At 38.0% G+C, this 13,648-nt stretch overlaps 2 protein-coding genes across 2 annotated transcripts in view; one reads left to right on the forward strand and one right to left on the reverse strand.

Annotated features, from left to right (window-relative positions):
• The window catches only part of LOC131320229 (ribosome biogenesis regulatory protein homolog), a 79,454-nt gene that overhangs the window by 41,899 nt on the left and 23,907 nt on the right, over positions 1 to 13,648 (reverse strand). The window lies entirely within an intron of this gene.
• Positions 1 to 13,648, forward strand: part of LOC131320226 (nuclear pore complex protein NUP205) — a 28,791-nt gene that overhangs the window by 12,715 nt on the left and 2,428 nt on the right. Inside the window, exons 20-42 of the mRNA XM_058350851.1 lie at positions 637 to 755; positions 885 to 1,035; positions 1,185 to 1,297; positions 1,380 to 1,461; positions 1,541 to 1,627; positions 1,731 to 1,808; positions 2,600 to 2,806; positions 5,567 to 5,659; positions 5,734 to 5,847; positions 5,984 to 6,154; positions 6,268 to 6,323; positions 6,399 to 6,471; positions 6,578 to 6,768; positions 6,864 to 6,990; positions 7,086 to 7,163; positions 7,896 to 8,060; positions 8,265 to 8,435; positions 8,508 to 8,645; positions 11,934 to 12,077; positions 12,354 to 12,476; positions 12,590 to 12,685; positions 12,812 to 12,949; positions 13,068 to 13,168. Coding sequence (XP_058206834.1) covers positions 637 to 755; positions 885 to 1,035; positions 1,185 to 1,297; positions 1,380 to 1,461; positions 1,541 to 1,627; positions 1,731 to 1,808; positions 2,600 to 2,806; positions 5,567 to 5,659; positions 5,734 to 5,847; positions 5,984 to 6,154; positions 6,268 to 6,323; positions 6,399 to 6,471; positions 6,578 to 6,768; positions 6,864 to 6,990; positions 7,086 to 7,163; positions 7,896 to 8,060; positions 8,265 to 8,435; positions 8,508 to 8,645; positions 11,934 to 12,077; positions 12,354 to 12,476; positions 12,590 to 12,685; positions 12,812 to 12,949; positions 13,068 to 13,168 — 2,816 coding nt within the window. The remainder of the gene's footprint in view (positions 1 to 636; positions 756 to 884; positions 1,036 to 1,184; positions 1,298 to 1,379; positions 1,462 to 1,540; positions 1,628 to 1,730; positions 1,809 to 2,599; positions 2,807 to 5,566; positions 5,660 to 5,733; positions 5,848 to 5,983; positions 6,155 to 6,267; positions 6,324 to 6,398; positions 6,472 to 6,577; positions 6,769 to 6,863; positions 6,991 to 7,085; positions 7,164 to 7,895; positions 8,061 to 8,264; positions 8,436 to 8,507; positions 8,646 to 11,933; positions 12,078 to 12,353; positions 12,477 to 12,589; positions 12,686 to 12,811; positions 12,950 to 13,067; positions 13,169 to 13,648) is intronic.

A 13,648-nucleotide genomic window follows, 5' to 3' on the forward strand; every position in this document is an offset into this window, starting at 1 on the left:
TTCTGAATCTGTCAAATCTGAATCACTGCTTTGCACTTTAGCAGTGTGGAGTCATGCAGTAATAACCAAATTTATGTTAATGGGTAATTTGTAAATTATCAAGCTGCCAATGGGAAAATGTAAGTTAATAATTGTGGCTAGTGATGGCCTTATTAGATTATTACAATTTACTCCTATTGATGAATTTAGGCGGTCTTTGATGTATCTTCATTATCTATTTTGATGGAATTATCTAGGGTCTTTGATGTGTCTTCATTATCTATTGATGAATTTAGGCTGTCTTTGATGTATCTTCAGTATCTTCATTATCTGCCAATGGGAAAATGTAGGGTTTTTTTTAGTCTGTCTATTTCTTTACCTGAGACATTAGATAATTCCATTTTACCACTTAGTGTTCCTCTATCATCCTCTTTTTTGGCTGTTTATCATTGGTATTTCCCCTTCTATTCAAACTTCTGACCAGTAGAATTGGGCTAATTCTAGATTTATCAGGATGTCATTAGTCAAAGTTTTGGATGACAGTTTTCATGTGTAATTGCTCAATTAATGTTCTTCTTTTTCAATATTTTGCTTTTGTTTTAGAGTGTCCAACACCTTCTATTATCCAACTTTTATATTTGCTCCTCTTTACTGCAGCCTTTGGATGTCATCCTCTCCCAAGATCATAATCAAATTGTGGCTCTGTTGGAGTATGTCAGATATGATTCTCACCCCCATATTCAGCAATGCTCTATCAAAATTATGAGCATCCTAAGGTTTCCACAAGTGCATACTTTCTGTTTCTTACTTAAAGCGCTCATAGGATTGGATAGTGTGTGTTTTCAATTGTTTTCTTTTAGTGCGAATCTTTGTGTGGCCACTTAATGACTCTGTGCATGCGACAGTTCTCGTATGGTTGGGCTTGCACAGTTGCTGTTAAAATCAAATGCTGCAAGCTCTTTGATCGAGGATTATGCTGCCTGCCTGGAGCTGCGATCAGAAGAAAGCCAGATTATAGAGAACAGTAGTGAGGATCCCGGCGTTCTCATATTGCAGGTAACTCCAGGTTATACTTGCTTAATTCTATCTTCTTTTACTGTTGTTCGTTTATTATTTTTTGGTGGGCTGTGGCTGAAAGGGTCCTTCTGTATGTTTGCGTTACTGTTGAATGATGCTCAAGTATTTCTATCTTTTCACTTTTGCAGCTTCTTATTGACAATATTAATCGCCCAGCTCCAAATATTGCACATTTACTGCTCAAGTTTGATCTTGACACACCTGTAGAAAGGACAGTGCTACAGCCTAAGTTTCATTACAGGTAGCGATCAGTAACTGGTGTTATTACTAGTTATGGTTACTGCTTTGGATTCTTATTTGTGAATTCTTTATGTTCTTTCCAGTTGCTTGAAGGTTATGCTCGATATTCTTGAAAAGCTTTCAAAGCCTGATATCAATGCCTTGCTACATGAATTTGGTTTTCAGGTTTGTTTGTCACCTATTTTATGACATTGGTTAAATTCGTCGTGTTTCTAGAGAAATGCTGATTGATTGCCACATGCAGCTTCTTTTTGAGTTATGCTCGGATCCACTGACAGGTGGCCCTACCATGGATCTTTTAAGTAATAAAAAGTACCAATGCTTTGTAAAGGTACAATTTGTTGTCAATGATAATTTTTGAAGCTTTTCAGTATGTATGTTGCTGCTTGCATGATTTACCGCTCATATGTCAAAATTTGCGTCTTTCATGGCAGCACCTGGAGACAATTGGAGTTGCTCCGCTTCCAAAAAGAAATAGCACTCAAGCGCTTCGCATCAGCTCCCTCCATCAGGTTCTCACTGAGTCTTATCATTTTTATCATTAGTGAATGTCATTCCAACCTGTTATTCTGGTTTTAGCATTTCTCAGTGGTATTACTCTTGAGTAAATTGTGCGGTGTACATTTCTGTATCCATGCCTATTCTTTTCATTTTCTTTAGTCGTCTGATAAGACAATGTTGTTGCAATACTGGTTGCTGTTTGCCAGAGGATCAGGGCAGTGGCCCGGGTGTGGTTTCTGTGGTGTGTTCATATTTTAGTTACTTGAGTATCGTATAAAGAGTTGTCACCACCTTAATAGCTTAGAAATTTGTTTGTTTGAATTTCAGTTGAAAGTATGAGTGGGCATTTTTTGAAGTTTAATTGTTTTTAGAGTTTAGGGAAGCAATATTTTGGTTTCGTTCCTTCTCTGTTATTTCTCTGTGGTTTCGTCTGATATTGAACTTGATAATCGAGCCTCTAGTCATTCGGCTGACGTCAACAGTTACGTTGCATTTTGGAAGATAGACATGCTTTCAATTTGTTAAGACTTACAGTATACACAAGGAAAACTATTGTTGTGGCGTAAACATGACAGTGTATGCTATCTGATTCAATTATGTTTTCCTATTGAGTGGCTATATGTTGTTCTGGTTGGTTGTGTGCGTGCGTGTGTTTTTGTTTTGATATCTACCAATGTGCATGTAGGAAATTTTCTTCGGGTTAAAGGACTGGGACTTCATAACTAACTGTGTGTTTCTCAAATTCTCTGCTTATGCAGCATTTGATTCTTAACTCTTTCTCCTATTTCGTTGCCTTTCGTAGAGAGCATGGCTGTTGAAGCTTTTGTCTATCGAGTTACACACCGCTGATATGGCTAATTCCAGCCATCGGGAAGCATGCCAAAGTATTCTTGCTCATCTTTTTGGGCAGGATGTCGTCGAATATGGCACAGATTCTAATATACCTCAATCGTTTCTCCTTCAGAATAGTGCTGATATTGTGGGAACCGGAACAATCAGTAAGAGTAAGGTATTCATACTTACCACTCTGTTCAGTTTTCTTATTTGCTAATAATTATATCAAATGATTGAAGCTGAATGTTGTTTATGCCCTGCTTCTGTTATGTTACATACCCTTTCTTTGGGGATCAAAATAAAGTTTCTCGGTTAGTCCTTAGTCAAAGGATTTTTTGGGCTTGACGTATTCACTCTAGAAGCTCGATTCCGCAACTAAGAAGATTCTCCCGAGGACCTCACTTCCACTGAGAAAGAATTGTGTTCCCAAGTGGAATGGAACCAAAACAAATCCAAAGCAAGATAAAACACTTGGCAGCCATCTGATTGTATGGAATATTATCAAAATTTATTTTAGTACTTTGTATTACCATATTATGCTTTGGTATCTGTAGAAAACAAATAGCAATGGACATCTATCTTCATTTTGTTGATGTCCTAACATATATTTTAGCACTATGTGTTTTATACAATATGGTTATACTTTTTAATTGCAGTATATAGGTGCTCAGAACCTTAAGAATGTTCTATTTATCTCGGTCTCCCGCCCTGCTTCTGCTTCCGCTTTGTGCAACTATGAGTTTGTGAACTCTTTCATTTTGATCAACATATTGTTTACCTTGTCTGATGACCTCACCACCCTTGGCCCGTCCATCACCATGTTACCACTTACCAGGGAATACTACCAACCTAGCAGATTACGTGTTAGTATGGACGTTCCTAAATATGGTACTTCAGTTCCAGAACGATAAATGTAGCGATCTAAAGCGATCCCCAAAGTTTAATAAAACAAAGGGGGTGTTCCACTTTCCAAAAAAAGTACTTTTTGGAAAAAGAAGGTAATTTCAAGTTCAAAAATCATGTGTTTACGCAAATAATTTTCCTACCAATATGGATCTTGTTTGATAGATCTCATTAAGATCTTTTAAACGGTGCAAAAAAAATTGAATTTTTTTTTTTCATTTTCATTATATTTGAGTTTGAAATTACCTTCTTTTTCCAAAAAGTACTTTTCTTTTGGAAAGTGGAACACCTCCAAAGTCAGCTTATTAAGGGAAAAATCTAGAGAGTAGGTATTTTGGTTAAAAAAAAATGTAAAAAATTCGGTCATTGTGTTTTGCAAGAATAATATGGGAGCAATATTTATTCTTCATATTTATCTCAAGAAGGAGAAATTATTCGTTGCCCTTGGGGCAACATACAGTGGTGCCTTCCACCAATTAGAATTTGCCCAACTGAATTTGTGTCAGACTTCTGCCGGGGGAGGAGAAATTATTCGTTGCCCAAACGGATTAAAATTTAAATTTGGAACACTGACACACGTTTTTCTCTCCCACTACACACAGTCTTCTCTCTAAAATAAATTAAGTGCTCCAAATTTCAATCCGTTTGAATGGGTGAGAATATTTTATTTTTTTATCATTTAATTCTAAAGGGTCATAATTAAATTTTGACTATAGGGCTCTCGTTGATTAACTCTAAGAAAGTCGTAGAATCAAATATCTCTTAGGACTAACCAATGAGAGCCCTATAGTCAAAATTTAATTATGACCCTTTAAAAATTAAATGATTAGAAAAATAAAATCTTCTCACCCATTCAAACGGATTGAAATTTGGAACACTTAATTTTTCAACCTGCAGTTTATAAATTAAAAAATATAGTTGAAAAATTAAGTACTCCAAATTTCAATCCGTTTGAATGGGTGAGAAGATTTTATTTTTTTAATCATTTAATTCTAAAGGGTCATAATTAAATTTTGACTATAGGGCTCTCGTTGATTAACCCTAAGAAAGTCGTAGAATCAAATATCTCTTAGGACTAACCAACGAGAGCCGTATAGTCAAAATTTAATTATGACCCTTTAGAATTAAATGATTAGAAAAATAAAATCTTCTCACCCATTCAAACGGATTGAAATTCGGAGCACTTAATTTTTTAATATATAAACTGCAGGTTGAAAAATTAAGTGTTCCAAATTTCAATCCGTTTGAATGGGTGAGAAGATTTTATTTTTCTAATTATTTAATTCTAAAGGGTCATAATTAAATTTTGACTCTAGGGCTCTCGTTGGTTAGTCCTAAGAGATATTTGATTCTAAAACTTTCTTAGGGCTAATCAACGAGAGCCCTATAGTCAAAATTTAATTATGACCTTTTAGAATTAAATGATAAAAAAATAAAATATTCTCACCCATTCAAACGGATTGAAATTAGGAACACTTAATTAATTTTAGAGAGAAGGTTGTGTGCAGTGGGAGAGAAGAACGTGTGTCGGTGTTCCAAGTTTAAATTTTAATCCGTTTGGGCAACGAATAATTTCTCCTTACCGGCAGAAGTCTGACACAAATTAAGTTGGGCAAATTCTAATTGGTGGAAGGCACCACCTGTGTGTTGCCCCAAGGGCAGCAACAGATAATTTCTCCTCAAGAAGCCTATCCCTAGCGCACCAAAATTTAGACATGTGGCGTACCAAGTACTCTTTCCCGTTCCTCATGCCGGTATGACCCACGTTCCAGGGTACATTGGTCCATCATACTCAAGAAATAACTGGCTTCTTGAAGCCTTGCTCGGCTATGCATCCAGTCCTTTTTTGGTTTGTTAGGCCAAACATTCTTCTAATCCTTTGAGGAGCTTTAGCTGTTGCTCACAACCATCAGAAGAAACATCTAGGACCCTCACCATCACTAAAATCTGCTCCTCTCTTTTTGTAGAACTTGCTTTCTTGTGCCTTCTCTTTGAGTGAAGCTAATCAGTTTTTCCTTCTTTCAATTTCTAGGTGCTGGAAATGCTTGAAGTTGTTCAGTTCAGGTCTCCTGATACCAGTATGAAGTATTCTCAGGCTGTTTCTAATATGAAATACGGGTTCCTGGTATGATGCAAAAACTTGATGCTGTTTCGTATTTTGTTCTCCCTTGGCTGTAATTGATAGTATGTGTTTTGTAGGCTGAGGATATACTCAGGAATCCAGCAACTTCTGGAAAGGGAGGTATTTATTACTTTTCAGAGCGGGGTGATCGTTTGGTTGATCTTGCTGCATTCCGCGATAAGCTTTGGCAGGTTGCCTTATTTGGTTTTTAATTTTCGTGTAATGGATTTTCGTTTTCTAAGAGTTTTGTGGCTTAATATCCCTTCTCTTCTCCAGACTTTTTGGGTATCTCTTCTTGTTATTATACTTATAAGTTTGTTCTTGCAGAAATGCAACGCCATTAATCCCCAACTGAGCTCTTTTGGCAGTGAAGTTGAGCTCAATGAGGTAAGTGATACTATTCAGCAGTTATTACGATGGGGATGGAAGTATAATAAGAACCTTGAAGAACAAGCTGCCCAGCTTCATATGTTAACTGGCTGGTCTCAGATTGTTGAGGTCAGTGTCTTCATTTTCTTACTCATTTATTTCTATGTTCATTTTGGAATTCTCAATTTGCATTTTGCTATGATACTAATAGTTCTTTTGCTCACCCTTTGTTGCTTTGGAAGGTCTCCGCATCCAGAAGAATATCATCTCTTGAAAATCGATCCGAAATTTTATTTCAGTGAGTCTCCTTCTCATTGTCTTTTCTTCTTTTGAGATAGTGGCACTCTTACTAATTCACTCTCTGTACTGACAGGTTGCTTGATGCCTCTTTGTGTGCTTCTGCTTCTCCAGACTGTTCACTGAAGATGGCGATAATACTGACACAGGTAGTATATTTCTTTTTATGAACAGTGTCCTCAAAACACTTCACACTATCTTCCAGCAAGTTCTTAGTGTATTGTTTGACGTTTTTCATTACCATCATTGCCCAAGGTTGCTCTTACATGCATGGCCAAGCTGCGTGATGAAAGATTTCTATGCCCTGGAAGTTTAAATGCTGACACTGTAACATGTCTTGATATAATCATGGCTAAACAATTGTCAAATGGAGCTTGTAACTCTATCCTGTTCAAGCTCATCATGGCAATCCTTAGAAATGAATCATCGGAAGCATTGAGAAGACGGTATGATTTTTGTGAAACCCTTAGTCCTTGTACCCTCCTAATTGCTTACTTTTAGTAGTATGCCATTGACCTCCTTTACTATTTTCTGCATCCAGCCAATATGCCTTGCTTCTTAGCTACTTCCAGTACTGTAGACATATGCTTGATCCGGATGTTCCGATGTCGGTTCTGCAGTTCTTGTTGCTTGATGAGCAAAACGCTGAGGATTTGGACCTCCAGAAGGTGTGAAATTTTGGAAGTGTTAACTTCTTTATGGCGAAAGGTTTTCATTGATGTATGGCTGTCACGAATTAAATTTGTGAGAACTGTGGTTGCAGATTGACAAAGAGCAGGCAGAATTAGCTCGGGCCAATTTTTCAATTGTTAAGAAAGATGCTCAAGCAATCCTAGATTTGGTGGGTGAGACGTCTTATGTTTCGTCTTTGTTCTTTTGTCATCTCTTGGAGTTTGCTTTTGTCATATTTGGATTGTTCTCCTCTTGCATCCTAGTTTTTTCCTTTTGCATTTGCGTGGGCATTATCTATTGTGTGCCTTCTTTCAACCTGGCTTATGTTAATGGATAAATTCTTGATTGTTGACTTATTTGTTGGTTATCTATGGAGCTAAGCACTCCCCTCTGTTGTTTGTTGATTTTAAAACTATTTAAAACTGATTTTTTTTCTCGAACTCCAAAATAGATTTGTATCATATGTACGACATCAACAAGAATGGTAATATTGTGCAAGAATAAAATGCTCTAACGATAGGTGGAGGAAACTGATTGGTCTTACGGGGCTGTTAGGAAACTCATTTTGAGACCGTACTTGTTCATTCCTTTTTTGTTACAGCCTTAGGAGTTAGGATTGAAAGTCAAATTTAAGTTTGTTGCTTATTGTAGCTGGCTAACTATTTGTAGAGGCGGGGCTTGAATTAGGACTGGAAAATGAAATGGGTAGTCTGAGCTACATTCAGGTTCAGGTTGTGAGGTGGGGCTTGAATTAGGACTGCAAAATGAAATGGGTAGTCTGAGCTATATTCAGGTTGTTTTGTAGTCATTTATGCTGTCTATGTTCTTTAGTTGCCGTCACTTTGTTTTGCTTACAAAAATGCATGTTTCTTTGTCTTTTCTTTTCAATTTTAACATTCAGGTTATGAAGGATGCTACTCAAGGCAGTGAATCTGGAAAGACAATATCACTCTATGTCCTGGATGCAATGATTTGTATTGATTATGAGAAGTTTTTCTTAAGCCAACTTCAAAGTAGAGGTTTCCTTAGGTCTTGCTTTATGAGCATCAGCAATCTTTCTTATCAGGTAAATGTTCCTTGCATGAAATCTCTATTTTTAGTCGTCTTTGTTTTCAGAAACACTAGTGTGTGTTCAGAACTGCTGCTAGCCAGGTGGCTTGCTAGCGTTTGTCTGGTAATAGCTATAATCTGCCTGTTTGCCCTTCCAGTCATTTTTTGCCTTTATACTCCCAAATCAAAGTGATCATTTTCCCCTCCCCTGTAACTTTAGGATGGTGGGCGTTCATTGGATTCTTTGCAGCGAGTTTGTACTCTGGAGGCAGAACTCTCTCTATTGTTGAGAATATGTTACAGATATGGAAAATCAGGGGCCCAGGTTCTATTTTCTATGGGTGCTTTGGAACATATCGCATCATGCAGGGCAGTCAATATGCAGATTAAGGTATTGTTCTTGCATTCAATTAGCCTCTTCTATTTCTTTCCAATTATGCATTTTGTGCTTGATTTTGTGCAGGGAAGTCTAAGGCGGGTTGATGCTAAGTTTGGAAGAGATTTATCTGTGGATGTTGATAAACGACGAATGATCATTGCTCCAATTTTGAGATTAGTTTGTTCTCTCACTTCATTGATTGATGCATCAGATTTCTTTGAGGTCAGTCTCTTTTGTCCTTTATTACTTCTTTCTTAAGTCGGACTAAACTTGCTTGTGTAAATATACTGCCTGTATTTCCGCCCTTTTTGTTTGAATCTCTTCTTGTGGTGTAGTTGCATCTCTGGAATTGTGATTCCATGTACCATTTGCTAGCTAGGGTTAACATTGGGTGTGCACAGGTCGAATCGGGTCCGGTTTTTCATCTACTTTGTTTTGAAGTCCTCTCTAACTTGAGCTGCAGACACATTAATATCATCACCAAACCGATCACATTGGTGGGATAAATGAGCACCTGATTTTGAATTGAGACCAGTGAGAAAACGAACACAAGTGGCCGGTTGGGTTTTCGGGTTAAAACCAAAACAACAAAATAGCTTTCAGATCTGGGTTTCTGCGCTCGAGGAAGAAGGGGAAAGGTGATGAAGGTGACGGAGACAGAAATGGCAGACGATAACCATTTTTTACTCTTTCTTTGGTCCAGTTGAGAGCCATCGACTGTGTTTAGGTGTTGTTACAGTGGGTTTTGTTTTTGAAGAGCAGAGGAGAGAGAAGGGTGAAGATTCCAGAGAGAGAGAGAGAGAGAGAGAGAGGTCTGGGACATGTGCTGGAAAAGATGGAGGAAAAATTCTTTGCTCTTGTGTTGGGAAAAGAAAAGGGGGAGAGAATGAGTAAATGCCTCGCACGCCCCTTAATTAAAAAGGACAAGACTTGAAAGGGATAAGGTGTAATCAGTGGCGGAGTCAGGATTTTGACCCTGGGGGGGGGCTTAATAGACATATTTTTTATCGGAACTTATAACTTGAAAGGGATAAGGTGTAATCAGTGGCGGAGTCAGGATTTTGACCCTGGGGGGGGGGGGGGGGGGGGCTTAATAGACATATTTTTTATCGGAACTTATAATTATTATATATCACAAGGATTTTGCTTTCCAATACTTTACATTTGTACTTTGAAATGATTGTAGCCTAATGTAGTTAAAGTGTACCATTTTTTTCTTTAGGCTATTTCTACTATCACGTACTTTGAAATGATACTTCACATTTTTTTCTTTAGTCACTTTGTGCATATATTGTCAAAGGTTAGGTCTGTCTCCAATCATCCCCCGCCCATACCCCCAATGATTGGAGACTAGATGGGTTATGTTATGTTGTTGTATGAAAGAAATTGAGAATGTAAAATAACCGTTTTTTTAACAAATCAAACCAAAATTATCGAGATTATAAGTAGCTATACACGAATACGTATCAATAATATTTAAAATCAGGTATATAGAAAATAAAAATTTTGAAACACAAATGCTTGGGGGGTTGGGGCCGGGGCCCCCCCGGGTCCCAACATAGCTCCGCCCCTGGGTGTAATTATTATAATTATTATATCACAAGGTTTTTGCTTTCCAATACTTTACATTTGTACTTTGAAATGATTATAGCCTAATGTAGTTAAAGTATACTGTTTTTTTCTTTAGGCTATTTCTACTGTCACGTATTTTTTTTATTATTTATGAAAGAAATTGAGATTGTAAAATAACCGTTTTTTTATCAAATCAAACCGAAATTATCGAGATTATAAGTAGCTATACATGAATAATTATCAATAATATTCAAAATCAGGTATATAGAAAATAAAAATTTTGAAACACGGATGCTCTGGGGGTTGGGGCCGGGGCCCCCCGGGTCCCAACATAGCTCCGCCCCTGGGTGTAATCCTTTTATCCAATGATATCACGCCATGTGTACCACACTATCAATAGCCTAAGGCACCTTTTTCTTGGTCAGATCGGGTCCAACGGCTAGGAATTGTGCGAATCCAACATCCGCTCCGAAACCTGTACATTTCACACATCTGAAATCGATGCTGACCAAATCAATAGTCCAAACCGCCCGTAATAAGTTCGGGTTGAGTTTTTTGGACAGGTTTGGCAGGTTGTCTGGGTTTCTGCACACCCCTAGATAACACCATGCACTGGCCAGGAATAAGAACGGAGTTGTAAAGAAGTGAAATATTTTCTTCTGGATGGTTGCTGAGACAATAAAATCGAGGCCTTGCACTACAACATCTACAGTGAGTGAATTCTGCACGCTATGAAGTTCAGGAATGAAGAGCTGTTTAGTGACACATTTCAATGACTTTATTAGTGCCATCTACTTCTAACTATTTACTCTTTTGATAATGCCATTTGAAAATGTCGTCAAGATCTTTACTGCACTGTGTTGCTCTCTCTATGTATGTTCCTAAATAGCTGAATCTTTCTTCTTGGAATTGTTGAATCTTGCTGTGAGACCTCTCTCTTGCTCTCTCAGCGATATACATAGTCACTTGCATGCATGTGTTTCCAATGGAGTGATGGTTAGATGCTAGTGGCCCGATTTTTGAACATTGTTCAGACCTGGACTTCATACCTATTTCAACTTCTGCTTCAGACTTCCCTTTGCACCTGGAGTGCTGGAATTCGTTGTCTCTTACTCATGGGCCCCATTTGGTGGGATTGGGATTCGTAGTGACTAGGGTTAATTGTGAGGTTGTTAATCCAACCTCCATGTTTGTTTAGCATGGGATTAGGTGATAGGATTACTAAAACATGTTGTTAATCCAACCTCCATGTTTGATTAACAAACCTTGTTTCTCCCCCCTATCTCTCCTCCCCCCCCCTCCCCCCCCGCATTGGGAATAAAAACTAAAAGGAATTCAGATTCCATACACACAGAATGACAGAATCATAAATAACATCTGCAGCACATGCAGTAGTGGACATATTTTTACAACATTCATGACCCCTGCTCAAATTGGATTACTTTGTCCACAATGAAACAACAAAATCGGGCTAATGGCCTCCTTTCTAGTCCCATTGGCTTCTTAATCCAATGGTGTAATGTGATTACCAAACGTGATGTAAGCCCCACAGGATTTAGACTCCCATTCCAAGCCCAAGTGGCTTATCAAACAAGGCCAAAGTTGCAGGAGTGTAGTTTTGGCAGTAGCAGTAGTTCACTTTGGTTCTGCCTGGCTACATTTGTAAGCTACTGTATCATACTTATCACATCTATGGATTCTCGGGTTGATTATGGTATTACTGGACTTGAATTTATTCTATGTGATGGAAGGAACTGGTTTTTAAACCTTCATTGGGCATCCTTGTGCTTTCTCCTTGGGTTATTGAGATATTATAGTAGGACTTGTTCAGTTGTGTGACTTATGATTCCTCAGGCTGATTGTGTTTACGTTCTCAAGCATGTGTTGATGGTTGTTGTTGTTTTTTTTTTTTTTTTTTTAAATTTTGGCATCTAATAGGTGAAGAATAAAATTGTTCGTGAAGTGATGGATTTTGTCAAACGCCATCAATTTATCTTTGATCAAGTTCTTCGGGAAGATGTTTCTGAAGCTGATGAATTGATGACGGAGCAGTTAAATCTTGTTGTTGGTATACTTAGCAAGGTATGGCTCTTTCAGACATGTTGAGGAGTTTATACTTGATACTATGCATATGTTGAGAAAGCTCAGAACTAACTATGCGGGGAATCCGTAATCTCTTTTTGAGATCCCTTGGAAAAATAATCAACACTAGTAATCTCTTCTAAGGCATCACTCACCTCTCAACAATCTTGTCCTTGCTAATTTTCCAATTAACTTGTCCCACTATATTTGTTTTATGATATCTTCTTCCCATCTTTAAGCCTGCATTTTATGACATGAATCTTCTCTTTTTCTTAGGTCTGGCCATATGATGAGAGTGGCGAGTATGGTTTTGTTCAAGGGCTCTTTGGGATGATGTGTGCTCTTTTCTCACGTGATTCAGAATCCCTTTCTTTTAACAAATCCGTACCAGCTTTAGAGGTAACCGATTAGAGTGGAAAGTTTACTGAGGAAGTTACAGACTTGATCAAAAGTGAATGGCTATAACTAATTTTCCCTTTTCACTCTTTCTTCATTGTTTTTCCAATTCTTAGAATCAGCGGAAGTCAGAGTTGAACACTTTTGGTCTTTGTGTTAGCCTAAGCTCTTATCTCTATTCTCTGGTCACAAAGCACACAGTAAGACTACAGGTAAATGGACAAATGTCGACATTGTAAATCATGGGTCTCGGTGTGGCAATCCAAGAATTCCCATCTTCTCTTTATTCAATAGATATGACATATGCTTCTTGTTAAACCACTACGATTTTTCCCCAGGTTTCAGATAGTCTCACAGATTATCGTGCATCTGCTGGACAGCAGCAGCCCACACTGACTCTACTTGGTTCTTTTCTTAGTTCTGTGACAACTGTTCTCGAAAGAGCTGCTGAGGAAAAATCTTTACTGCTTAACAAGGTGAAAGAAACTTTGTAATTGGTTGTGGCTGTGCCTCCCAGATGTTGGCACTTGCCAATTGTCAGTATCCTTTCTTTGCTAAGTTATAACTAAAGGATATCTCTCTTTTGTTTTCTAGATTCAAGACATAAATGACCTATCAAGACAGGAGGTGGATGATATTATCAGTATGTGCATCCGACAAGATCATGTTGCTTCATCAGACAATATACAGAGAAGGTAGGTATTGTTATGTCGTATGTTACTTCCGTTTCTATATTACGGCACATGAATTTTCTGTAACATATGTGGTGATCTTTTTGAACTTCCGGTTCCTGATTGTAGTCTAGGATATCTGATCACTGATCAGTGTCATGTTTCATGAATAACTGCTCTAGTCGAAACAAGTCTCTTGTTCTAACCTAGTTTTATTTTATTTTTTTTCCGTTCTTTCTTCCCCCGTTGTGTGGTCAACACTATATTAGACACTTTTCTGTGTGTTACATGTCAGAATCTGCACTACCTTTACCTCAACCCAACCCATTGCCAAGGATATCGACCTCCTCTCTATATAGTTAGTTGAACCCATAACTTCACAGGACATGAGTGCAGCACTGCAGCTACGCAATCGATAGGCCAACTGCCCTGGTAAATTTCATGTGGACTAGTAATCCAGATAGTGGATTCTCTTGTAGGATGCTACCTACTCTGCTCGCAGGC

This window comes from Rhododendron vialii, chromosome 3a, assembly GCF_030253575.1.
Source record: "Rhododendron vialii isolate Sample 1 chromosome 3a, ASM3025357v1".
In the NCBI taxonomy this organism is placed as follows: domain Eukaryota; kingdom Viridiplantae; phylum Streptophyta; class Magnoliopsida; order Ericales; family Ericaceae; genus Rhododendron; species Rhododendron vialii.